General features: G+C 53.9%; 1 protein-coding gene across 7 annotated transcripts in view; it reads left to right on the top strand.

Annotated features, from left to right (window-relative positions):
• The window catches only part of CTNNBIP1 (catenin beta interacting protein 1), a 49,527-nt gene that overhangs the window by 15,839 nt on the left and 7,066 nt on the right, over window positions 1-26,622 (top strand). For 2 of the 7 annotated variants that reach the window (XM_080657828.1, XM_080657824.1), the window contains exons 2-4: window positions 10,357-10,439; window positions 15,314-15,432; window positions 15,891-15,981. In XM_080657828.1, the coding sequence (XP_080513954.1) occupies window positions 15,337-15,432; window positions 15,891-15,981 (187 nt within the window). In that variant the 5' untranslated portion in view covers window positions 10,357-10,439; window positions 15,314-15,336. Of the gene's footprint in view, window positions 1-10,108; window positions 10,210-10,356; window positions 10,440-12,519; window positions 12,629-15,313; window positions 15,433-15,890; window positions 15,982-26,622 lie in introns of those variants that run through there. The other 5 variants (XM_080657830.1, XM_080657827.1, XM_080657829.1 and 2 more) reach the window with 3 other exon arrangements.

Below are 26,622 nucleotides of genomic sequence, written 5' to 3'. Positions count from 1 at the left end.
TTCCATGGGAATTGTTGAGAGTTCTGGAATCAGACCTGGGCCAGCAGATCTCTGGCCAGAGAGAAGACGGGCCCATCTGTATTTGGGCTTCACAGCTGCTCCCCACTCGTGAGGGCCAGCCCTGGCTGGTGGGGTGTGATCGGGTGGGATACAGACATAGCTCCACACACATCCAGGGGCACATCCACTGCCACGCCTCACTTCCCAGTGGCTTTTTGACGTTTTCCTGACTTTTTATTTCAAATCTACAGAAAAGTTGAAATAGTACAGTGAATACCCCTATCTCTGCCTTTTACCTCGATGCACCAATGTTAAATGGTATTTGCTCACACATTCTCTGTCTCTAGGTGTGCCCAGGCGCGTGCACGCGCGCGCGCACACACACACACACACACACACACACACACACTTGTTTTCCTGAGCCATTTGAGAGTAAGTTGCAAGCATTGAGGCATTTCCCCCTTAAATACCTCGGCCTGTATCTCTTAGGAACCAGGATACTTTGCAACATAATCACAGTATAATCATCATACTCAACAATACACTGAGTGGCCAGATTATTATGATCTCTGAATGCATAATAATCTGGCCACTCAGTATATATATATAGTAGAGGCCTGGTGCATGAATTTGTGCATGGGTGGGGGCCGGCCAGCCTGGCCAGGAGGAGGGGACATGGGCAGTTGGCCGGCCTGCCTGCTGGTTGAACTCCTGGTCGAGGGGACAATTTGCATATTAGTCTTTTATTATATAGGATATACACTGAGTGGCCAGATTATTATGCATTCAGAGATCATAATAATGTGGCCACTCAGTGTATAATGTTGATACAATACTATCCTATATAATAAAAGCCTAATATGCTAAGTGTCCAGTCGTCTGGTCACAGTTCAACCAATCAAAGCATAATATGCTAATATGCTAAGGCCGCTCAACTGCTCACTATTACATGCACTGACCACCAGGGGACAGACAGTCGACCAGTGACCAGTCACTATCATGTGCACTGACCACCAGGGGGCAGACGCTCTGATCAGTAGGTTAGCTTACTGCTGGGGTCCAGCTGATCAGGACTGAGCAAGATGGGCCAGACACGCCCTGGAGCCCTCCTATGGTCCCTTCCCAGGTGGCCAATCTCCTGCATCCCTCCCCAGCCCTGATCGTGCACTGGTGGGGTCCTTTGGCCTGGCCTGCGCCCTCTCGCAATCCGGGACCCCTTGGGGAATGTCGGTGAGCTGGTTTTGGCTCGATCCTGCAGGCCAGGCCGAGGGACCCCACTGGTGCACAAATTCGTGCACTGGGCCCAATAATGACCTTTAAGACTCCTTCCCCTCCCTCCTGGGATCCCATCAAGGACCATTCACTGTATTTGGTTGATAGGCTGCCTTACCTTCTTTTCTGATTGGCAGTAGTTTGGGGCTCTGGCTTTTTTTCTGTAAAGTAGGTTTTCATTTTAATTTCAATTAAAATGGCTAACGCATCTACAAATTTCTGAGCCAGAGGGGCTAATAGGATGGAGAGAAAGCATGGATTTCGACCCAGGCTCTGTCACTTACTAGCTCTGTGGCCTTGAGCAGGTGATTTACCTTCTCTTGAGCCTCTGTTGTTTCATCTTTAAAATGAGAATAATTCTTACCTCGCAAGCTTGTTGTGAGAACTCGAATTAAATGAGACCGTGTGCTGGACGTGACTGACATTGTGCCTGGCCTTGGAAGTGCTATAGCAACAGCAGTAATTTTCATTGTTCTGCAGGCTGCCTGGCTTCAGAGAGCAGGAAGGAGCTCTGGGTCAGGTTTGAATTGGGGTTGGCGACCTCAGGACAAATTCCTCATCCCGAGCTCATCCCCTAAGAATGGTGCCACGTCCTGCAAACTCCTGACTCGCTGGCCCAGGCCGTCATTAGACCTGTTTTGCTCGTGCTGCTGGAGGGTGCTGAGCCTGGCTCTCGACTGAGGAGGCTGAAACGTTTATTAATTAAGGCAGTTGCTCATGAGGCCCTAGAATCCGGGAGGTTGCAGCTTAATTACTGAGAGCAAAACTTGTGGAAATTCTCTCTGGTGCCCCAGTTTTGATGTCGCTGGAGGAACTGAGGTGCTGCCCCATGCGGACCCCCAGCCAGAGCTGCATCTTAGGCCTCAGTCTTGCACCCCTCTTCCTGGCTCTTGAGCTTATTTTTATCTGTCTGTTTGTATACTGGAGAGCAGGACAGCATGGGGGTAAGAGCTCAGACAACTCAGGTTTGACTCCTACCCCAGAACTAAGTAGGACTCGCTAGGTGGGTGGTCACAGGCAGGTTACTCTCTGCATCTCTGTGTCCTTACTTGTAAAACCTTATAGGGATGTTTGTGGTGAGGACTGAATGTGAAGACTGATTCACATAAGTGGAGGGTTAAGAACAAGGCCTGGCCTAGCCCTGGCTGGGTAGCTCCATTGGTTAGAGCATTGTTGGGAAGGTCTCGGGTTCCATCCCCACTCAGGGCTCATACAAGAATCAAACAATGAATGCATGAATAAGCGGAACAACAAATCAGTGTTTCTCTCCCCCACCTCTCTCTTTCTCTGTTTCACTCCCTCCCCGCCGCCCTCCTTGCCTCCCTCTCCCACTTCCTCTCTCTCTCAAATCCTCAAATCAATAAAATAAACTTATTAAAAGTTTGTATAAAAAAAACCAACAAAAACAAGGCCTGGCTAATAGTAAGTAGAAAATGTCAGCTATTTCTTTAACGCTGATCACAACCAGAGGTGACTTTGCCCCTTAGGGGACATATGACAACATCTTGGAGACATTCTTGTTTGTGTCCGTGTAAGAACGTCCAAACCTGTAAAGAATTTTTATAAAAAATGTATTTAAGCCAAACAGAGGATATGCCTGGAAGCAAGATCTCAACAGACTGAGAAAATGCTTCCTAGCCCTGGCCGCCTTGGCTCAGTGGTTGGAGCATTGGCCCACGGACCAAAGGGTCACGGGTTCGATTCCCGGCCAAGGGCGCATACCTCGGTTGCAGGTTCGTCCCAGCCCCTGTGGGGGCACATGTGGAAGGCAACCAATCAATGTGTCTCTCTCAAATTGATGTTTTTCTCTTTCTCTCCCTCCTCTACCTCCCTTCCCCTCTCTAAAAAAAGAAAAAGGAAAACACTTCCTAAATGGCAGTTTCTCTTATGCTTTTGGAACTAAGGAGGGAAGATTGCATGGAGGTGTGAGAAAGCAAGTGGGGATGGGGTTAAGGAGCATTAACAAGATGTGTTCTCACCCTGGCCGGGTAGCTCAGTTGTTTGGAGCATCATCCCGATACACCAAGGCTGTGGATTCGACCCCTGGTCAGGGCACATATGTGAATCAATCAAGGATGCATCCATAGGTGGAACAACAAATTGATGTTTCTCTCTTCCTCTCTAAATCAATAAAAAAAATTTTTTTAAGATTATGTGTTCTCTTAAGGGTGGCTTAATCTAGGTGTACAGAAACAATAGACAGGGCTTGCTTGAGGCAAAGGTAAAGCTTTCACTGAAGAAGTTATATGCCTGCAGCTTAACTTCCCACCATGACCTGTCCACTTGGGAATTTATGATCAGATCTCCCTCTGGGGTTATTTTCTGTGGAACCCCTTTTTTGGCCACAGTTGTCACAACCAGGGGGGAGGTGCTATTGGCATCTACATCGTGCACTGTTTAATGTTAGGAATATGTTCTGCATCGTTAGGAGATTTCGTTGTGCGAATATCAAAGTGCATTTACAGAAACCAAGGTGGTACAGCCTTTGACACACCCTGGCTCTGTAGAGGAGGAAAAGTAATTCTTCCTCTACCCTTCTGGGTTCTTGGCTGAGACATCCCTGTAAATAAAGTCAGATTAACAGGAGACAGACAGACAACTTTAATAACGTGTATTTCCTGTATACATGGGAGAGACCCAGGAAAATTGAGTAACTCACCCAAATGGTGGAACCACCACCTTCAATACCATCTTCAGCGGAAGACGGAAGAAGATGTGGGGGTGGGGAGTCAGTTGTGGGAGGGTTCCAGGAGAAGCACCGTAAACGAGGGTAAGGTTGCGATGCAGATTTAAGTTCCCCACTAAGAGTTTCTGGAGGCAAGGTCACCCCCAGTCCCTGGTACCAATGGAGACTCCCCTTACCCCTGCAAATGCATTTTATAAAGAGGAGCTTCTGCTTCTCCATGAGCTTCTCCCATGTCCTGTTTCTTACAGCTCACTAGCCTAAAATAATCCTCGGCCAAATAGACACGTTTGGAGGTGACACACACTTCCCCTACAGCTCCTGGGCTACACGGCTGTACAGCATGTCACTGTACTGAATACTCTAGGTTTTTGTAACACAGTGCTATTTGTGTAATTACAAGGACTACGATTCACTAGACCAATGGTCGGCAAACTACGGCTCTGTTGACTAATGAGTTTGCCGACCACTGGGATAGGGGCTTAATCACAAGGAACAACAACAGCCTGTAATTATTGTAATCGAGAGTCTAGGTCAGTGGTCGGCAAACTCATTAGTCAACAGAGCGGCAAACTGCACTAGACAATTGGAATATTTTAGCTCTATTATACTCTTATGGGACCACTGTTGTGTATGAGGTCTGTTGTTGACTGAAACATGGCTGTATTAGCTAGGGCCTGGGGTGATGCTAAATATCCTACACCATAGTCAGTTATCCAGTCCAAAGTGTCCGTAGTGCCCAAGGCTGAGAGCCAGGGAGCCGGGCCAGCAGGTAGAAAACATGGAAGGGAGGTGCTGTTCCCGCCCCCAGTGGCTCTTCACCCCTTAGCATTCCTTTGAGCCAGTCGGGAGCTGATGGGAGAACTGGGAAGGAGGGGAGAAAAGGAAGCTGGGGTATTTTAAACCTTTGGATTCTTGTTTTTGTTTACTTTTACCCCCATCCTGTAATGAAAATGCCATTTACATACATTGTCGTCGTTGCCTTCTGATCCGTCAGTAGTAACAGTGACTAATATTTACTGAGAGTTCCACGCACTCTGCCCAGTGCTCGCTTTACTTGTTATCCCATTTAATTTTCAGCCAGCACTTGAGGCAGGTATCATTGATGCCCCCATTCTATAGATCAGGAGACTGAGGCTTTGAGATGGGAAGGCTCTAAGCCAGGGGTGGGCAAACTTTTTGACTCGAGGGCCACAATGGGTTCTTAAACTGGACCGGAGGGCCGGAACAAAAGCCTGGATGGAGTGTTTGTGTGAACTAATATAAATTCAAAGTAAAGGAGCGGAGGGGAGAGCAAGAGAACCCTCCGCTCTTTCGGCTCCGCGGGCCGGATAGAACAGCCGAACGGGCCGGATTCGGCCCGCGGGCCGTAGTTTGCCCACGGCTGCTCTAAGCTGTCTAAAGTTTAACTCCTGTTCTTTCCCCAACACTGCTCCACTTGTGTCTCCCCCTTCTTGGTTGATAGGAACCCCCACCTTCAGTTGCTCAGCCCACACACCTGGGAGTCACCATCACACCATCACGCCACAGTGTCCCAAACCCAAACTCCTCTCACTCCTCACTGCGCCCACCAGCCCTCCTGATGTCCTGCGCACTGCGGCCCCACTGCCACCGCCTGCCTTTTGCCTGAATTTCTGCCATGGCCTCCTTACTGGTCTCCCCACTTCCGCTCTCACCCCTCAGTCTCTTCTCCATTTTCATGTTGGGGGGGCCCCGCTAAAACCCCAGTCAGACCAGGCCCCAGTGGCTGCCCTTTCTTAGAGGTCGAGGTCGGGTTCTCACAGAGGCCTCATGGCCTCCTGTTGCCCTGTCCCCTTACTCGCTTCCCTCACTTCCCTCCCGCTTCCCCACAGCCTTTCAGGCTACTCCCCCAACACACCCCAATGCCCCTCCCTGGACTCCACCCAGCTCTGCTCCAGGATTCCCTCAGCGCGCTCCCTCCCCTCCTTCATTTCAGGGAGGCCCAACCCAACCACCCACACTCCTGTTTCCTCTCACCCAGCTCGGTTTTTGTTTTTTTTTAATATATTTTTATTGATATTTTACAGAGAGGAAGGGAGAGGGAAAGAGAGCTAGAAACATCGATGAGAGAGAAACATCGATCAGCTGCCTCCTGCACACCTCCCACTGGGGATGTGCCGGCAACCAAGGTACATGCCCTTGACCGGAATCGAACCCGGGACCCTTCAGTCCGCAGGCCGACCCTCTATCCACTGAGCCAAACCGGTTTCGGCCAGCTCGGTTTTTAATCATGTGCCCATTGATTATTTTTTATTTGTTTGTATGTAGGGATTTTTGACTGTTTCTTTTTTCACTGATGTATCCCAATACACATAGTAGGTGCTCAATAAACTTGCTGATTGAATAAAGAAATGAATGCGTTCCCCAAGGCCACACAGCTGGTAAGTGGCCTTGCCAGGATGCTAAGTCTTCACCTTCACTTAGGTCGCTCCTTCTTCCGAAATACGCCTCCTGACCCCGTCCACTCAACCCAGTGCGCAGTGTCTCCCGGAAGTGCCCTAGGATCCGGTCGGTCACCATGTTTTGACCCTGTCTCCGCAGGTAGTCACAGTGATACGGTTCCACCTGCCACAGTGTCCCAAACCCCAACCCTCCCATGCTCACCGACCCTTCCCTGTCCCCTCCCAGCCCCAGCTCTCACCTGGCCCAGCGGGGCTGTCCCCTCCAGCTCTTCTCCAGGCTCTGGTCCATGCTGCACCTTGCTGGTCTTATAAAGTCAGATTTTCCCTGACTCCCCGCTGTCAGCACCTCTCCCCACCTCTCAGAGACCCCCCTGTCCGGCACCGGCTCTCGAGGCCCCAGCCACACCTTCTTCTTCCTCCAGTTCTCCCAACGCCCAGTCTCTTCCTGCTTCAGGACATTGACACGTGCCCCTGAGCACAGAAGCGGCCCCCCACCCCGCTCCCCCTCAGAAGTTTGTGCCATTCATCAGTGTCTGAGGAGGCACCTCCCAGGTGTGACTTGATTAACATCCGTCTGCCCCACCCACTGGGAGCCACTCCTCACGGTGGATCATAACTGTTTTTGCTCACCTGTGTATCTCCGTGCCCAGCACAGGCCTGACCGTTTATAGGTGCTCAGTAATTGTTGGTTCAGAGAATGCCTGTTCGCTGTGCCTGTCATGCCCTTGCCCTTCTTCTCTTCCAGCGAACTCCTATTCACCCTTCAAGACCCAGCTCTGTGTCTTCTCCCCAGAGCTCCTTGCAGCTAGTCCCTCCTCCTCTGTGTTCTCACAGAGCTGTGCCCATGCCCTTACTCTGCCACTTCTCCCACTGGGTCAAGCTCTTTTCCTCCTGCCTCAGAGCTGCGGGGGGGCGGGAGGGGGGGCGCTGGCACAGCACATCACGTGCAGCTGGCGCTCTGGATGTTGTGTCTTAACCTGTTGTGCCTTTCCGGCTGGTTACCCTATTGTTTGTATTGTTTTTGGTTCACCTTGCGTGATTCGGTATCCTCAGTCGTTTGGTCACCCCCTGGAAGGCAGACTCAGTGTCGTAGCCCCACTCGGTATCCCCGGGGCTGTGGACACACAAATCCTTCTTGCGTCCATGCCGCGTCTGCTTCAGGTTGTGGGGCTCTGGGCAGTTTGAGAGCATTGTGACTTCCTTTTTCTCATTCTAGTCCAGCCATATAACTTGTGGGGCCAAAAAATATGAGGAATTTCAAGCCAGAGACAGCAGAGCTTAAACTCAGAGTGAGGCCCTTCTAACTGCCCAGGCCTCACGCCCACGAAGCCAGCCCTGATCTCGTGTACCCGCGGGAAGACATGGTAAGGTCATGTTTTCCTTTCCACAAACGGCAAAAGGCAGGGCCCACGGGCAGTGACGGACCTCAGGCAGAGCTGAAAGCAGAGCCCAGCCCCCGAGCACGGGTGCGGCCTTCCACTGGGTCTGGGGCCCTCAGGCTTCGGGCCCCGCTTTCCTGCTCTGTGAACTGGGAGCACGTAAAATGGCAGGTAGAACAGCTTGCCCCGAGTCCCCGGACAGTCCCACCAGGAACACCATCCCTTTTCTGTCTTTCCCTTAAAACCACGAATACCAGCTCCTCTCTGCTCCTGGGAAGGGCCTGAGCCCTGTAGACCAAACATGTCAAACTCGAGGCCCGTGGGTCGCATGCGGCCCACAACGAATATTTTTGCGGCCCAGCCAGTATAACGGCATGTAAGAAGTGTTTTAATAAAAATTTCGTAACTTAATTTTTACAATATCCTGTCATACATAATTATTAATAATGAACTACAATGTTCGCTAATGACTGATTCCTATAATCGTGTTGCATTCATTTCCCTTACGCGCAGGCGCACCATTTCTCTCCACTAACACCAGCAGCGAATATTTTAGCAGCGAATACTTTAGCAGCCGATGGCCACAACATTAGTCTTGTACTAACTTGTTTGGTGTGCGCAACAGGAAATATTTCGCTTTCGGAGAACAAGAAAAATAGGTTTATTTGTGTTACGCTTATTAATTTGTTCAGTTACTCAGTGTCTGGTAAGTTAATGTTCAAGAAAAAATGTTAATTTTTATTAAAATGTTCTATTATTTTATGTTAACGATGACTCACTTATTTCAGCCCTTTGTATTCAGCATGTCTCTATTGAAATAAACCTACATTTCTATGAAAATTGAAGCTTTTGTTTTTCTGTGGCCCACATACACTTAAACCTTGTTTATTTGGCCCGTGTTAGCCTTTGAGTTTGACATGCTTGCTGTAGACCAGTGGTTCTCAACCTTTTTAATGCCGCGACCCTTTAATACAGTTCCTCATGTTGTGGTGACCCCCAACCATAAAATTATTTTCGTTGCTACTTCATAACTGTAATTTTGCTACTGTTATGAATCGTAATGTAAATATCTGTGTTTTCCGATGGTCTTAGGCTCTACAGAAACTACATATTAACCTTCTCCACTGTCGCGACCCACAGGTTGAGAACCGCTGCTGTAGAGCCTAAGACCATCGGAAAACACATATTTACATTACGATTCATAACAGTAGCAAAATTACAGTTATGAAGTAGCAACGAAAATAATTTTATGGTTGGGGGTTACCACAACATGCGGAACTGTATTAAAGGGTCGCGGCATTAGGAAGGTTGAGAACCACTGCTGTAGACAGTAGGAGGCTAATTGGCTGTTGTGGTCGATGAAGAAAGGAAAGCCCCTCAGAAGTGGGGGAAGGTGTCTCTTTTCATCTCATTTTGAAGGAATGTGGGGACGTGGGTGAAAGTTCCCCATGGCCCTGGGTGTTTGGGTGCTTTGATATCTAGAGGAATAAAAGAGCAATTAGTCACTATAAATATCTGTTCCCCCAGGGTAGTCGGAGGGTGATGGCTCCTCCATCCCAGGGCCATCGATAGTTGAAGGGATGCACAGAACAGAGACCCAGAGGGTAGAGACATGTCTGCCTGTAGGGGAGGCTTCTGAAATCTCACTTTTTATGGAAAGCACATTTCCCTCGGCCCCTCGGGTGAGTGAACAGCCTTCTTTGCAGAAATTGTGGAAGACGCAGGGTTTCAAAGCTCCCTTGGTCCTGTACCTGCCCTTGGAACAGGTTTCTCAAAGTGTTGTCCTCGGACCCCTGTCCTCACTGCAGGGCTGAGCCGGGAGGCCACCTTGAACTCAGGTGCTGAGGTCTGTGTGCCACAGCCGAGGTTGACCAGGTGGCAGCCCGAGGGCAAGTCTCCCTGGTGACCCCTGCCTGTCCCCGTGTCTCCCACCTGTTGGCCTCTTCTTCTTGTCCCTATTTCTGTCAATTAATCTGCAAAGGGCCTGGGTGATGAGTGGTGTGGGGGAGACAGAAGACAAGAAGACCGTGTTCTTTGATTCCTGGAAGAGGTGTGTTTGGCACAAGCGGTTTTGTGGCTAGGCGAGTAGGTTGTAAGTTATCTGCAACTGTGTTGTGTGTGTGTTAGTTTATGTTTCCATATACCAAGCACAGAGGTACATGGAAGGTATATGCACGCCGGGCACAGAGGAGATGGAGCGCCAGGTACCTGTGCCTGACCCAGGTTCGGTTTGGAGGGTGCACCTTCGCGCATGGGTGTGGGACTTGCCGGTCAGCTGCCCCGGAGTGACTCACTCTGGTCCCAGCACAGCTCCATTGGACTTGGTGACTAACACAGGGGGAGGAGGGTGTGTGCTGACCTGCTTTAGTGGGAAATGACAGCGGGCACAGCCGCAGTCAGCACCTCATCCCAGAGGTGTTGGTGCAGGCTCCTGGGCTGGCCAGACACACAGGTATTTCTGGACGGCGGCAGAGCCGTTGCCATGAGCTTCCCGCCCGCGGCCCTGTATCTGTCAGCGCGGGCGTGTGCTCCAGGTTGGACTCAGGCAGCCATTGGGGCCCTCCTGGCTCCTCCCCCGACCCATGTTCTGTTTCCACAGGGCCGCACCTTCCTATTCTCCCCGGCACAGCCCGCCCGGCACAGTTGAGCGCCTGTTTGCCTGAAGTTAATTTCCAGAAGCAGGTAAGGACCCAGGGGAAGGATGTCTGGGGATGTGGCTTTAGATCCGTGTTGGGAGGGCCCTTGGGTACAGGCTCAAGGCTGGTTGCGAAGTTGAGTGCATCTCGTTTCCCTTCTCCACTGTCCCTAATAATGCTCATTCCTTCAGAGGGTGGATTCCTGCGCTGAGCGTGTGGCTCTGCTGGCTACTTTCAGGCTGTTAATATGTAGTTTCTGAAGTGATATTTTATAGAAGCTCTATGAATAGCACAATTATATTGTATTATATTTGTATGCAAATGTAAACATACATTTCAAATGTGAGCATTTAAAATATATCACTTTTTAAAAAATTTTTAATTTTTAATATATTTTTATTGATTTCATAGAGGAAGGGAGAGGGAGAGGGAGAGACAGAAACATCAATGATGAGAGAGAATGATTGATCGGCTGCCTCCTGCATGCCCCCTACTGGGGATCGAGCCCGCAACCCAGGCATGTGCCCTTGACCGGAATCAAATCAGGGAACCTTCAGTCAGCAGGCTAGCACTCTATCCACTGAGCCAAACCGGGTAGGGCTACTTTTTATTTTTTTATTGAATCTATTGGGGTGACACTGGTTAACAAAATTACACAGATTTCAGGTGCACAATTCTGCAACGCATCGTCCATACACTGTATTGTGTGTTCGCCATCCCAGGTCAGGTTAATGTATCACATTTTTTAATGGACAAAAGACAACTGTTGGGACCCATGGAGCAGAGGTGGCTGTGTATCTAAAGGAGCCCCTGCTGTCTGGCCCAGCCTGCGGTTACCCAGGGTTCTCCAAGCAGGGACAGGATCACCTTGGGTATAAATGTATATTTCAGTTTATATAAATGTGGGTGTTCAAGCAGCATTAGCTTCACTTTGTAAATACAAATGAGTGCAGGCAGCTGTGTTTGTATTCAGGGCCATGCGTGCCTGTCAGAGAGCAGCCAGCTTTCGGAGCGGGTTATCAGAATGGGTCTGACGGCTGCACGCACCGTCCAGCAGCCCCGCTCCCCCGGTCCCTCAGCACCATCTCCCTGATTCCTCTAAAGTGAGATCAGCTGCTTCGAAGCTGGACTCGTGCTGGTAGAGATTAGTTCCCTGCAGAGACTGGGCAGGATGTCTCCCGGGAGCGCAGTGTGGCCTCTCAGGCCACGGCCCCCACTTGTCACTTTGCATCCTTCCCTGTGGCTGTGAGCCCTTCCTCATTGTCCATTACCAGCCAACCTTCCTTCAACAGAGATGCGGGCTCAGAACCAACAGGAGTGTGTGGGGGGCGAGGGGCATGAATATGCCTGTGTGTCTGCAGCGAATGTGTGTACCTCAGTTTCTGTTCATTGCGTTTGTCCCGATCAGATGTAATTTTCTGGAATCACCTCCACTTTTATCTACGGCTTGATATATAGCCTCAGGCCGCTCCCTCGCTATTTATGTGGGTAGTTGATAGTTGTTTATTTCCATTTTCTATTTTTTAGCTCATCTATGCCTTCTCTAGTTAGCTTCCAGAATGTTATATCTCTAAGAGAGGGAGCAAATCTGTCTCTTATTGGGCAGTTAACAGAGGTTTTCTTAGGATTTAGAATGGAAATCCTACCATGGTAGGTGAGGGGGTGTTTATGGGGCTAGTCGGGAAGCCATAAGTGAGAAGCACCATTACATGTGGCCCTCATGGCTGAGTCACAGAATGAATAAGTGGTGTCTAAATTAGTTGCATTTTAATGGAGACAAGTTCTTGATCCCTTCAGGGGAGAATAAGCGTTCTAAATGAAGCTAATCCAATGTTTGTCAGAATTGTAATGAAAAATTAACAGCATGTTTGCGTAGATTGGCACCAAATCCAAACTTTAATACCCTTGCAGCATACCAATGACTGCAATGTCTGTTGTTTGGGTTATTATGGCCTGCTCTCTTCAATTATTCATTTGCTTCTCACTGACACCCGTGCTGCAGATTCTGTTTGGAAATTATTTAAACCAGTTGTGAAGGCCTAGGCTGCTTAGATGGGAGCATGAAGGGCGGAAATGTGTGCTCATTGGCCACCTTCTGCCCCAGATCCAGCCCTGGGTGTGCCCTCTGTCAGGAGGCAGGGCGGGATCGGCTCATACGAGAGCTGGAAGGATCCTGGAAGATCGTAATTTTTAGAAATAACAGGAATCTTCTTTCCCCGAAGCAAGAAGAAACAGGTAAGAACCAGTCTCTGCCGGGAAGTGTGCTGACTTGGGAGTAACCTGGCCCCAAAGACATATTCAGGCACCCAAGACACCCTGTAAGGCCCCCACTTAGTAATCGCTGCATGAGTGTGGGAGGTCCCTTGGGACAGGCCACAGTGGTGGAAGATGATGGAACACCCATCTATCTGTGTGGGGTGCCTGGGGTCGGAGAGTAGGACAGAGCAAAATTCTGAAAAATAACCGCCCCCCCCCAACCCCCCACGCACGCATTCCTGTTGGTTCTGAGCCTGCATCTCTGTTGGAGGAAGCGTGGCTGTCAGGAAGGGACAGGGAGAAAGGGGCTCCCCACACTGTGAAGCCAGGACCCCTAGCTCCTGGGATGCGCAGCATCTAGAAGAACTGGCCCCTGAATGATCCACTAGATCTTGCTCTGGGGCCTGGCACTGGGTAGGGTCAGAGTGTGGGCTTGAGCCTGGTGGGCCTGCTGGGTTTGGGGACAGGGCTTGTGGCCCTGGAACACTGGTTCTTTTGTGTGCGTGGCGACATCTAGTGGCCAGTCACGTGTCTTCCACGCTGTCTTTCACAAGGAGAGCGCAAACTGGCCCTATTAGCCCTGGGACACCGGACAGGATTGGAGATTTAATCCTGGGAGCCTCGCTCCCAGTTTGGAGGAACTTGGAGCCTTTCAGATATCCTCTGGAGAACCACAGCCACAGCACGCCAGCTGCTCAGGAACAAGAGTCCTTGGGGAAAGCTCAGCCTGGTTCTGGAGGCTGGATTGGTACTTGGGCCTCTTTCGACACGATGACATTTGGCCCTAATTGGTGTGGATGTTAGAGGGATGGGGAAGCTTAGACCCTGCAGGCTAGTCTCCATACTGCATTCGGCCACTGGGCCCTATTCCTTAAGCTCCTCCAGGCGCGGTGCTGGGCGCAGGAGGACAGTGAGCGAAGCACACGGTCGGGCTGGGAAGAGACAAAAGCAAGCGCTCCAACAAGGTGCTTTCAGAAAACTGGGACCAGCCGGGGCTACACGACTGTAAGGGCTGGGGTGGGGTGCAGACCCTGCTTTGGCTGTGCTGCCAGGAAAGGCTCCTGGGAAGGCGGCTCTGAGTGAGACGAAGGATGAAAGGAATCCAGCGTAGGCCCAGGGGGCACTCGATGCAAAGGCTGCTGGGGAAAAGGGCTTCTTGGCATGTTCTAGAACCAGACTGGGGCCAGGAAAGCAGAGCGGCAAGGGGAGGAGGGCGGAAGGGGCAGGGCCGACTGTGCAGACCTCTTGGGGTTCCGGCAAAGGCTGTGGTGTTGGGGAGTGGTGTCATCTGTTCTGGCTTTTTTGTAAAGATCATTTGGGCGGGGGGGAGCGGAAGACAGTGAGAAGGGGTCAGCGTGAGAAGTGAAACCTGGAACCCAGCTTGCCCGCTCAGCTGTGCTGGGAAGTTGGGGTTGCCTGCTGCACTCTGCACACCTGGCCCGGGGGAGCGGGGGGCTCCCTCTCATCAGAGACCATTCTTGAGGCACCTTACCGCTCTTTCCCAGAAACCCGTTGTTAGACCCTTTTCTGCACCTGGAGGAGGGAAGGCGGGTAGACAGTTGAGTAGGGAGCCTGGGGCTTTAGTGGCAGCAGGGAAGGCCCTGCAAGGGGACCATGTCACATCAGGCATATGGCCGCTACTGAAACCCCAGCTGGCCAGCCTTTGGCCTGTCGCGTGGGCTTTTAGGGCCAGGGCCTCAGCTAGTTTATGGGGACCGAGCAGTTGACGGGGACGTCCAGGGAAGCTGCTCTGCAGGCGCTGGCACATTTCTGAGTCCACCCTTTGCACAGAGAGTCGCCTCCCCAGGAGATCACCCTGCCTGGGAGCGCCTGCTGGTCCAGGGCTTGCCACCCGAGGGATGGGTGGATGGTGCAAGGAGTGTTCTTGGCCCACCCGCCCAGTTCCCTTGGTCTCCGAGCGCAGCTCCTGGCACTGGGCTGCCAGGGCTCCACCCCCACCAGCTGCCGCGTTATTTCTGACTCATCCAGGAGTTACAGCTCTGTAATCTAACCCCTCCAGCTGGCTTCCTCTCCACTGGCTCCTCCCCGAGGGGAAACCCTGGGACTTCTCTCCTGGGACCTTCCTGCAGGTCGGGTCCCCGTTGCACCTGGACACAGCTGCTGCCTACAGGAGCTGCCTGGGACAGGGGGGGTGGGCCTGTGAGGGTGGTGGCAGTGAGCCTGGGTCCGGTGTCCCAGAGCCCCGGCCCGCCTGTCCCCATCGAGGGACTCCTTGGAGCCCAGCCCGGGAGCTGGCCTCTTGATCTCGGCAGGGGCTTTGCCTGAGAGCTGCCTTGGGGTTTGGGGCTGGGTGCTGATCCCACAGCTCCTCCAGCGGAGGCCTAGCCAGCTGCCTCTGATCGTGCCACTCCTCTCCTGGTGGAGCTGCTTGCTTTGAAAGCCTGGGACCCCGTGGGGGCATGTAGCCCATCTCTCGTGGCGGAAGGCAGAGCTGGCCGGGAGTGTGGGTTACCTTGGTCTCCCTGGGCTGAGCTCTGCCCACAGCGGGGCTAGTGGGGTCTCGGGAGAACAGGCAACTTGCCACCTGCTCTGGACTCTCAAAAACAAGACGCTGCAGCGAAGTGGGCTGCCTGACACTCCCACGAAGCTCCCTGTCTCTCTGGGCAGTCTCGTCCTGACACCCCCGTGCTTCTCGCTCTGCAGCAGTCCCCAGAGCTGGCCAGGGGATGAACCGCGAGGGGGCTCCCGGGAAGAGTCCGGAGGAGATGTACATTCAGCAGAAGGTCCGGGTGCTGCTCATGCTGAGGAAGATGGGATCAAATGTGAGTGCCTGGGGGGCAGAGCAGCGGCTGTAGCTCCCGCCTGTAGCAGCCGTGGTCGGGGAGGGGATGCTGAGCCTGTGGTTTGGCTCTGTGGCTGGTTCACGTGGCACTGAGTCTGGGAGTGCAGTTCCAGGGGCACCGCTGGGGCATCTTCCCACGTCTGGGTCAGGTGGGTGAGTCTTCTCTCCCAGGGAGCGCCCAGGGGCGCGGGCAGGACAGGCCCGGAGAGGGCAGCGCTTCCCAGTGGCCCTGCGCTGCCCTAGAGTCCAGCCTCCGGTCTGCTCTGAGTGGCCAGGCTTCGTGGGCCACGTTTCAGGGGTGGCAGGAGCGCTTGCTCTGGAACTGAGGAGTCAAACCTCCAGGGAGCAAAGGAGGTGGCACCTCTTGGGGGCCAAGCAGGCCTGGCAGGTGCCTTCAGAAGCGACGGTCCGCCCTCACCTGCCGCTCTCCCCTTGCAGCTAACGGCCAGCGAGGAGGAGTTCCTGCGCACCTACGCGGGGGTGGTCAACAGCCAGCTGAGCCAGCTGCCGCAGCACTCCATCGACCAGGGTGAGTGAGGCCCGGGTGGCCACACCCTTCCCAGGGCACCCGGTGAGGCTCCTTTAGAAAGCACAGCTGCCGCCCTCCCAGGGTGGTGGGGGGTGGCGGGGAGGGGTTCCGTGAGAGACAAGGAGGGGCCACGGCTCCCTCCTCCCCACAGAGCTGAGCCCCAGGCAGAGCCTCATCTAGCCACGGAGCCCTAGGGGCCCCTGCCCGGTCCCAGCCTGCCAGGACCCCTTTCTAGGTCTGGGGGAGGCAAGAAGTGGAGGTGTCCGGGGCCCCTATCACTGCAGATGCTCTGATTGCTGCATTCCTCAACCTTCGGCCTGATCCCTGCCCACCCAGCCCCCTGCCAGGGGGAGTGACACTGTCCTTGTGTGCTAGGACCTGGCCTGGGTGCGGCCTATATCAGGGGTTCTCAACCTTTCTAATGCCGCGACCCTTTAATACAGTTCCTCATGTTGTGGTGACCCCCAACCATAAAATTATTTTCATTGCTACTTCATAACTGTAATTTTGCTACTGTTAATGAATCGTAATGTAAATATCTGTGTTTTCCGATGGTCTTAGGCGACCCTGCTGGCGGTTCTCAACCTGTGGGTCGCGGCATTAGGAAGGTTGAGAACCACGGGCCTGCACAGTGGCTGGTGTGTTCCTGGCTGTGCCCAGAGGGGAGGCCCAAAGGCCCTGGAGGTCTCAGTGTGCCCCCGGGAGTTAATTCTTTTTTGAGTGCCATCAACTAGTCATCATAATGGTAGTGGGGGGCATTGGAGTATGTTGTCTAGTAGGCGTGTGCTAAGTGCTTGATACGTGTCATTTAATTTAAGTGTAGATCGCTACTATTTGTATTACTTCCACTTAACCGGCAAGGACACAGTTACTGCCCTTGGTCAGGCAGCCACTTACCAGGGACCCCGGGTGCAGACCTGCAGCCGGATTCTTCATCTGGGTACCGGGTTCGCCACTGTCTGCCCTGGGGCAGCAGGAGGCTGCTGGGCACTGACGGGGCCCCTCCTTTCTGGAAGCTTTATGCGACCCGGCAGCCCAGTCTCCTGACCAGCGTCCCCTTCCAGTTATTTTTTTGTCCTTATTACACTAGTTTGAATTATTTGCCATAAAATAGTGCGGCACGTCTGATGTGAGGGGCTCCATGAGCAGAGTGCTGAGGGTCTGGCACACGGCTGCTGATCTTGGAGTTGCCCCTGTTCTCCTGGATGTCACAGGGCTCTGCCCTGGCTCAGGGCCCAGTCCCCAAGCTCTGACGCTGGGTGTGACCCGGCCTGTGCACCTAACTCAGCAGAAACGTACAGGACGCCCCGGTGGCTCAGGCAGCTCCCTGGGACAGCTGCTCACCGGGCCACGGGCACAGGGCGGCCTGTCTGGGACCGCCTGGACATGGATGTGGGGTCTGCCCTGGCCTCCTGGGGTACGCTTTCTGGAGCGCTCTCCTCTTCCAGGCTGATGGGGTTTCTAGCACAGGCCCCTCTCCCCGTGCGGAACCACATCTACCCGAAACCCTCACGTTTCTGAGTCCCTGGGCCTTACCTGGCCTCCCACCCTGGTCTTGGCTCACTGAGTTAACCTGAATTTGAGCGGGGGTGGTAAGAATGCCTATGGTAGAATGTTCTTACTGGAAAATCAAGAAAAGCTGTAGAACTGTGTCAGTATAGAAAACAACACATTCATCTCTCCCCCCACACCCACGCATGTATAGAAAAAAAGGCTGAAATAAAATACACCAGGCCTGGCCAGTGTGGCTCAGTAGTTGAGCATCAACCCATGAACCAGGAGGTCATGATTTGATTCCCCGTCAGGGCACGTGCCCCAGTTATGGACTTGATCCCCAGTTGGGGGTATGCAGGAGGCAGCCAATTGATGATTCTCATCATTGATGTTTCTTTCTCTCTCTCCCTCTCCCTTCCTCTCTCTCTCTCTTTTTTTTTTTTTTTTTTTTTTTTTTTAGAAAACACACTAGGCTGCTAATAGAAAATTTTGATAGAGGGTAAAACTATATAAGGGTCTTTCACTTTCCAAGTCACACATTTTTGTAATGCTAATTTTTTAACATGGCCCACACATTTCTTTTGTAATAAGGGAAGTGTAGAAAAGTATTTTTATGAGCACTCTTTACCTCGCTCAGCTAACCCAACAATTGAGAATAAAGTGAGCTCTGTCGAGTCGCTTAAGGAGATCATGGTGACCTCACCTGGCCCGAAACTGCTGAGCAGTCAGGAGTGAGTCATAGGTGTGTGGTGTGACCATATGGGCCCCAGAGCCTGGGCCCCTCTGAGTGTGGGTCGTCCACGGACCCCAGGCTGACCTCAGCCACCTCTCTGTCCAGGAAGCAGGCTCCTGGAGCTGAGCCTGGAGCCAGGGGAGAACCTTGGGGGAGGCTGGTGGCAGGAGTGGCTCTCTGCTGCCGGGATGTCCTGCAGGTGGCACCTCACCGCTACGGTCACTCTGACCTGAGCCTCACGGGAAGGCATGCGCTACAGAGAGCCCAAGGATTCCGGGGACCTGAGTTGGAGAGGGGAGGGTGGCTGTGCCTGGAAGAGCCGCACGGCATGCTGTTACTTCTCAAGACACCACGAACACACACACACTGGCAACCAAACAGCAACTGGTCCAGTCCCTCCTGCTGTGCAGGGACAAGCCTGAGAATAGGACCTTACATTTCTGCCTTCCCCGTGGCGCCAAATGGCTGTCAGCTAAAATTCTAGTCTGCCTGCCTTCTCCGTGGGCAGAGCCGACCTCACCTGATGCCACGGGGCATGCTGCTGTCAGAGGCTCCAGTGCTGCCCGGGTGGCAAAGCCTGGCTCACTGCTTCCTGTGCAGGGGCCCCAGCATGAAAGACCCCCAAAGGCCTAGGAGCAGAAGCCTGGTGTGAGTGCCTCCTGCCACGAGGTGGCACTGTCTCTCAGCAAATGCCCCTTGCTCCCTCCTGGGTGTCTGCAGCCTCTTACTGTTCCAGCTCCCCTTGGTAGGGGGCCCGAGATCACCCCACCAATGGATCTGTGCTTGGCATTAGTCCTGGGGTCCTGCCCACAATTTTTAGGCCCACAAACACTTCCCCTCTGCAGCTGGAGGGGGCTGATACTCGGGGCGCTGCTTGCCCTCCCTAGATCCAGGGAGGAGAGTGAGCTGGGCATTCTTTGCCCGCTGTAATCTGGCCCCTCGTGCTGCACCCAGGCCTCCCAGCCTCCCCCATTCCCGCTCTCCCCCTGGTGAACTTGTACCCAATATCTGCTGGGCCCAGGCAGGTGCTGGAGACCCTGGAGTGCGGGCCCGCCCCTGAGACCTCACTAAGTGGTTCCAGCAGAGGGTCCCGGTGGCCCCCAGTACTGGACTGAACAGTGGACATGCCTGGCCTCTGCAGGTCTGAACCTGAGAGTGGAGAGGTGGCTGAGGCCAGCCTGGGTGTCCCATGGACAGCCCGCACTCGGAGGGCCCAGATTCCGGGGCCTATATGGTCACACCCACACGCCTATGACTACTCAGCAGTTTCTGGCCAGGTGAGATCACCATGATCCTTCTAGAAACCCTGCTTTTCCTCCTCGTCTTCCATGATATACACCTCTCTCCCCCTCCCGCAGTTTTCTCCGTCTCTGCTCATCCCTTGTGAATGCCCTCTTTCCCTTTGTCATGCTGCTCTTCTCTGTATTCAGTCCTCTCAACTCTCAGTCTAATACTGTCCCTTTGGGAGCTCACATATGCTACGGTGACTTCCACAGACATGCAGCCTCAGCGCAGACCCCGCTGCTGACCCAACTGTATGCAGCTCCCTCCTGACCACCTCACCACGGAGGTCCCACAACTCAGCAGGTCCAGATTCATAACCTCCCCTCGCTGTGTTCTCAGCCGTGACGAATGTGTCCTCCTCTCTTCTCCAAGTATCTCGAACGTTACCAGCAGCTCTAATGCTGCTCAGATCTGCTTCATCTTCTCCATCTTGGTTTGAACCCCCATTTGGTCTGAGCCAGTATTAATTCTCGTCTCAATTGCTGCCAAAGCTCCTAATTGGCACCTTGACGTCTCACTTGCCCCCCACAGTGCATTTTCTACCCCCTGGCCAGAGGGATTTTTGAAGGCCATGTCAGCAGGCCTCCTCCCCACTTAAAACCTTTCAGTGGCTCTCTACTGCCTGAAGTTGAAGTCCAACCCCCTTAGCATGACGAGCAAGACCCCCTGCCAACTGCAACACCATGACCTCATGCACCGTAAGCAGCCACAGGGAATGGCTCTCAGCTCCTGTCTCAGGCCATGGGTGTTCACACCTTTCTGCCTCTGCATTTGCTCTCTGCTACCAGGAGCCCCGGAGCCAGGCCCTGACCACCTACCAGGGTCCTCAAACTACGGCCCGCAGGCCACATGCGGCCCGCCGAGGACATTGATCCAGCCCGCCGGGTGCCACTGCCTGTCCTGCTTAGCAGCCGACTCGTCCCGGCCCGCAGTGCGCATAGGAATTTGTTCATAGTTGTTTTTTTTAAACTATAGTCCGGCCCTCCAACGGTCTGAGGGACAGTGAACTGGCCCCCTGTTTAAAAAGTTTGAGGACCCCTGACCTACTCCCTCCCTGCCTCCCGCAGGCCAGGCCCTGACCACCCTCTCCCTCCCCGCCTCCCGCAGGCCAGGCCCTGACCACCCTCTCCCTCCCCGCCTCCAGCAGGCCAGGCCCTGACCACCCTCTCCCTCCCCGCCTCCAGCAGGCCAGGCCCTGATTGGCCACTCCTCCCCGCCTCCCGCAGGCCAGGCCCTGATTGGCCACTCCCTCCCCGCCTCCCGCAGGCCAGGCCCTCCTGTGATTTCCATCACACATGTACTCTGTACTCGGCTGTGCTGCTCACACACTGTTTCCTGGTCTGCCTCCCGACCAGCTCTGAGTTCCTTGAGCCTGGGACTGTGGCTTCCCTTCCTGTATTTGTGGGGCTGGGAGCCTGCAGTCCCTGAGAAAGGCAGAGACATGGAGCCAGTTCTCTGAGCACTGTCTCCGGGTCCCTGAGGGTGGCCGAGCGGACCTGACAGCCTGACTTTGAACCAGAGGAAATCAATACTTCTCTGGGAAGGTCGCCTTGCTGAGAAGGCCCAGCTGCAGCTTCCAAAGCAGGCGGGACAGAATGCTGAGCTCACTCCTTTCTTAGTGCCAGCGCTGCTCTCTCCGTAGCACACGCTGACCACCTTTCCTGGCTATAAAATAACGCACCGTCAGTGCAGGAGACCAGGAAAGATAGAAACCGCTTACAGGATTGAATCCTATTACATAGCTAACATCACTCTTACCTTTTGTTAAATTTCCCCTCAGCCTTTTAAAAATATGCATCTATTTCCACCATAAAGTTGGGACCTTATACTATAAACATTTTACTATCCATTTTAACATCCAGTTTTTTACTTATGATCCTTTTACAATGTTTTAAACAATTTTCAAAAAAACATTTTAGCAATTGCATAATATGCAGCCATATGGCTATGCCCTATTTTTGACTGATCCTTTATTGGTGGACATTTGTTTCTCATTTTTGCTGTTAATCACAAGAGCAAACACTTACTGAGGCCCTCCTCTGAGCCTGGTTTCTTGTTGAGGGTTTTCCCAGAGGCCTCTTCACTTTCAAAAAGAGACAATGGCTGGAGAGGTTAAGTAACAAGTCCAAGGCCGAAGAGCTGGTCAGCGGGTCCGGATGTGCCACATGTTGACTATTCTTATGTATAAATCTTCAGTTATTTAAAGAGAATTCCAGGAGTGGCTTACAGGCCCTAAGCCAGTGGTCGGCAAACCGCGGCTTGCGAGCCACATGCAACTCTTTGGCCCCTTGAGTGTGGCTCTTCCACAAAATACCACCTGCGGGCGCGCACGTACAGTGCGATTGAAACTTCGTGGCCCATGCGCAGAAGTCGGTTTTCGGCCTGGGCGAGTCTATTTTGAAGAAGTGGCGTTAGAACATTCAAGGGGCCAAAGAGCTGCATGTGTCTCGCGAGCCGCCGTTTGCCGACCACTGCCCTAAACATTTCCAAGCAGGGCAGTGTTTTACCTGAGAAACGGGAGTTACCGTGGCATTTCAGGAGGGCACAGGGAACTTTGGGACGAGTTTTCTACTGCTTCGTTATCCCGGGCCCTGCAGGCCTTGGAATGTACGGTTCTCGAGAGCTCCAGTCTCTTCCTGCCCCAGCACCGCGCAGGGAACGGGGCCCCAGCGGGTGCCCATCCCAGGCCCCCAGTGCACAGGGCAGAGGCCCCTCTGTGGCCCGTCACCTGCAGAGCTGTCATCCTGGTGCGGTGCTTCGTATTGGCCCTGGCCCAGGTGTCCTGGGGCTGTGATGGACCCCAATTTGCTAAGGAAGCTCTTGTCCTTCTCTTCCCCTCTCCTTGGCCTGGGAGCTGTGGTGCAGGCACGGTGGTTCCTCACGCCTGTTCCAGCCTCATCGGATCACACTCTTTCTGCAAGAGACTTTCCAAGGAAGGTCCCCAGCCTGGAGCCAGCGAGGCTGTCCCAGGCTCTGCTGGCTCCCGCCCTCAGAAGCTGAGGCTGCTGGCTCAGGGCATGCAGCCAGAGAGCCCAAAATAGGTTATTTGATCTCAGGGTCACACGGAACCCAGGTAAAGGAGCTGTGGTCATGGTCACGGGCAACAGCAGGGAGCCAGCAGCCCCGAGGGAGTGGCCCACCCCTTGCACGGCACTTTGCAGTCGGTCACCCCACTTGGCCCTCTCAGCAGCATCAGTGGAGGTGCTGACACCATCTCCATCTTACAGCCAGCGTTCTTCCTGGACTTCTCGCACTCCTTCCCACCTCTGCTCTCTCCCCTCCTCCATGCAGCCCTCCCTGCCCCTTTCGGGTCGTCGCTGCCCCTCCTTTCCCTCCTGAGCCGAGTCTCCTTAATCACATTGTGCCAGGATCCGGGCCAGGTCAGCGCTGTGTTCAGCCCTGGTTCAGCTTCGGGCCTACAGCTGGGCTTTGCTGGATCCTTGCGTGGACAGGGCTTCTCCCAGAGGCACTGGTAACAGGCTCAGGCCCCAGGAGGACTCGCTCTATGGATGGGAAGCTAATCTGTTTTAACTTTAATCAACGCTTACGTGAGAATTACCTGTGACCTAATAATAATAAAATTGAACCAAAAAAAATTACATATACATTGAATCCAACTGAAAAATCCACCAGAGGGACTTGGTAACTTGTGTTACAGAAAAATAAAAATCCAAGGAAGGGTAAGGAATGTGCTGAGACGCAGGCCAGCTGCTCAGTTCCGCATTCTGGTTCCGGCCGGCAAAGGGCTGCTTTGACCTTCCTTTGCAGTGTCACGGGCCTATTGTTTAGAGCTGAGAACGATGCCCTTGTGCAACTCTAATTAGCCTCCAGACACCCCGTAAGAGGTGACCTCTGCCTTGGACAAGAGCACTAAGGGGCCGCTCTCCAGGCGATGGGACACTTTTGCTCATGTTAGCCCACGGATCTGTGTGCCAGGCACGTGCCATTTGACAGCCCTGCCCTCGAGCTGCTGGTCCAGCAGGGCAGACACAAGAGCAGATGTGTAAAGAACTTTGGGCACACACATCACAGGAGGACTAGTCCTGAGAGAAGGGCACCTCACTAGGAAGCCACAGAGAAGAGGCGCCGTTTGCCTGGGCCTGGAAGGACGCGTGGTAGTGTGTACCTGGGAGACTAGGGGAGGATGTCACAGGCCGAGGGAGCCCCAGAACCTGCCCAGCGTGCGCGAGTGTTGAGTGTCTACGTGTCCCCTCAGAGACTGGCGTGGCAGATGCCAGGGGGGTGGTGAGTGGCCAGAAAGGCCAATGGGCTCAGGATGGAGTTTATTCTGAAGACTGCAAGGGGTTACCACGGCCTGAAGGGGAGCTAGCCAGGTCAGTTGTCATCCATTTAGGGTGAGCGCTGGGGAGAGGTCATGGGGCAGAAGGCGAGGCAGGGAGACAGCTGGAAGGTCACAGTGACGGCCGGTGCAAAGTGATGTGGGACATTTAGGACCGAGAACCTGCAGGCTGGGTGAGCAGGTGGGGATGGGATCAGAGACCGAGGTCCTAGTGGATGAGACAGGGAGGGGAGCTCTGAGTGGGAGGGGCCTGTGGGTGTCCAGGAGGGGTGGGAGCAAGGTCAGAGAGCAGGAGCAAGGTGGGAGCAGATGGAGGACTGGGTTTGGGTATTGGTGAGGCATGGGATCAGGTGAGGTCGTCCAGGGAGAGCAGGCAGGGTGAGGGCAAGGGGAACTCAGAGGGCACAGCACGGAGGACAGTGGGAGGAGCCAAGGCAGCTCTGGGAGGGGGCAGGTCCGCAGGGTCACTGTCAGGGTTCCCTGGGCTTCTGATTAAGAGGCCAGTGGTGACTTCTCCCAAAACAGTTTCTACGGAAGCGCCGGCTGGGAGCCAGATTGCTGTGGGCCAGGGCGTAAGTGAGAAGCGGGGGAGTGGAAGCAGGACAGACCTCTTTCTGAATGTTGGCCGAGAAGGGACAACACAGGTGGGGAGCGGAGATCAAGGGACAGTCTGTAGCATCGAGTTCTCAGAGTGTGGGCCACAGATGACCACGCTGAATCACTGAGGATACTTGTTAAAATGCAGACTCCCCCTCCCCGCCAGCCCTGTGGAATCCGGCAGGTGGGCCCAGGAATCAGCATGTGCAACCACCCTCCCAGGGATTCTGATGCCTCTTAGAATCTGGGGACATGCAGACCTGGTCTTTCCTGACCCTGGAGGGATCCACGCACTCCTCCCAGATCCTGGCCCTTTCCCTATAGCAGTGGTTCTCAACCTTCCTAATGCCGCGGCCCTTTAATACAGCTCCTCATGTTGTGGAGACCCCCAACCATAAAATTATTTTCGTTGCTACTTCATAACTGTAATTTTGCTACTGTTAATGAATTGTAATGTAAATATCTGTGTTTTCCGATGTCTTAGGCTCTACAGCCTAACACAGATATTTACATTACGATTCATAACAGTAGCAAAATTACAGTGATGAAGTAGCAACGAAAATAATTTTCTGGTTGGGGGTCCCCACAACATGAGGAACTGTATTAAAGGGTCGCGGCATTAGGAAGGTTGAGAACCACTGCCCTATAGTCAAGCCTCTGGTCTAGGAGAGCTTACATTTTGGGAGACAAAAGAATTAGAGTGAGGGGGGCATGCACTGACCTGAGAGGATAGACTCCAGAGGTAGTAGGGTGTGTGTGTTGGGTTCAGGGGCATGTGGAGGGTGGGACGGGGCAATGTGAGTTTAGGGGAATGGGTCTGGACTAGAGCAAGTGGGCTTGGGGGAGCGGCCTGGACTAGAGCAAGTGGGCTTGGGGGAGGGGTCTGCAGTAGAGCAGGTGGGTTTGGGGGAGGGGTATGGAGTAGAGCATGTGGGCTTGGGGGAGGGGTCTGTACTAGAGCAGGTGGGCTTGGGGGAGGGGTCTGGACTAGAGCAGGTGGGCTTGGGGGAGGGGCCTGGACTAGAGCAGGTGGGCTTGGGGGAGGGGCCTGGACGAGAGCAGGTGGGCTTGGGGGAGGGGTCTGGACGAGAGCAGGTGGGTTTGGGGGAGGGGTCTGGCTGGAGTAGAGCAGGTGGGCTTGGGGGAGGGGTCTGGACTAGAGCAGGTGGGCTTGGGGGAGGGGTCTGGAGTAGAGCAGGTGGGCTTGGGGGAGGGGTCTGGACTAGAGCAGGTGGGCTTGGGGGAGGGGTCTGGACTAGAGCAGGTGGGTTTGGGGGAGGGGTCTGGACTAGAGCAGGTGGGTTTGGGGGAGGGGTCTGGACTAGAGCAGGTGGGTTTGGGGGAGGGGTCTGGACTAGAGCAGGTGGGTTTGGGGGAGGGGTCTGGACTAGAGCAGGTGGGCTTGGGGGAGGGGTCTGGAGTAGAGCAGGTGGGTTTGGGGGAGGGGTCTGGACTAGAGCAGGTGGGTTTGGGGGAGGGGTCTGGACTAGAGCAGGTGGGTTTGGGGGAGGGGTCTGGACTAGAGCAGGTGGGTTTGGGGGAGGGGTCTGGAGTAGAGCAGGTGGGTTTGGGGGAGGGGTCTGGAGTAGAACAGGTGGGTTTGGGGGAGGGGTCTGGAGTAGAGCAGGTGGGTTTGGGGGAGGGGTCTGGAGTAGAGCAGGTAGGTTTGGGGGAGGGGTCTGGAGTAGAGCAGGTGGGTTTGGGGAGGGGTCTGGAGTAGAGCAGGTGGGCTTGGGGGAGGGGCCTGGACTGAAGAAGAGCTGGTGTGTAGAACCCGAGTTGTGACCCTACAGATGCTGACTGTGGTGCTGTGTGTGGATGTTGTCCTGGTGCTCAGGTGGGAGGAGAGGTGCGATGCTTCAGGTTTTGCAGATGAAGAAACGGGAGTGGATGTGCAGGGACTTGCCCTGTATCACAGAGTAGGCCAGGTCAGGCTCAGAACTGGGTTCCAGGGTCCTAGCGTCCACAGAGGCTGCTCAAGACCAGGCAGGGCCCTCAATGGCTGGTCAGGAGGCCCGCCCCTGCTGGGAGCCCGCTGCATGCTCCCTTGTCCTGGCAGCCTGGGTGCCTGGTGATGGGTTGTCAGCTGGGAGCCCAAGTCTGGAGCCCACTTTGGCTGCTGACTCCTTGGTGGATCAGGGCTGCTGTCCCCATGGCAACCCGTGTCTTGCTATGTCTGGGTAAAGCCATCCCCTGGGAGCTTTGGGCACCAGAGCTGAGATCTGTAGAACCC

The sequence above is a fragment of the Plecotus auritus genome (genome assembly GCF_963455305.1).
Source record: "Plecotus auritus genome assembly, chromosome: 2".
Lineage (NCBI taxonomy): Eukaryota > Metazoa > Chordata > Mammalia > Chiroptera > Vespertilionidae > Plecotus > Plecotus auritus.
Note: the sequence above shows the minus strand (reverse complement) of the source record. Positions and strands in the feature narration are given on the sequence as shown.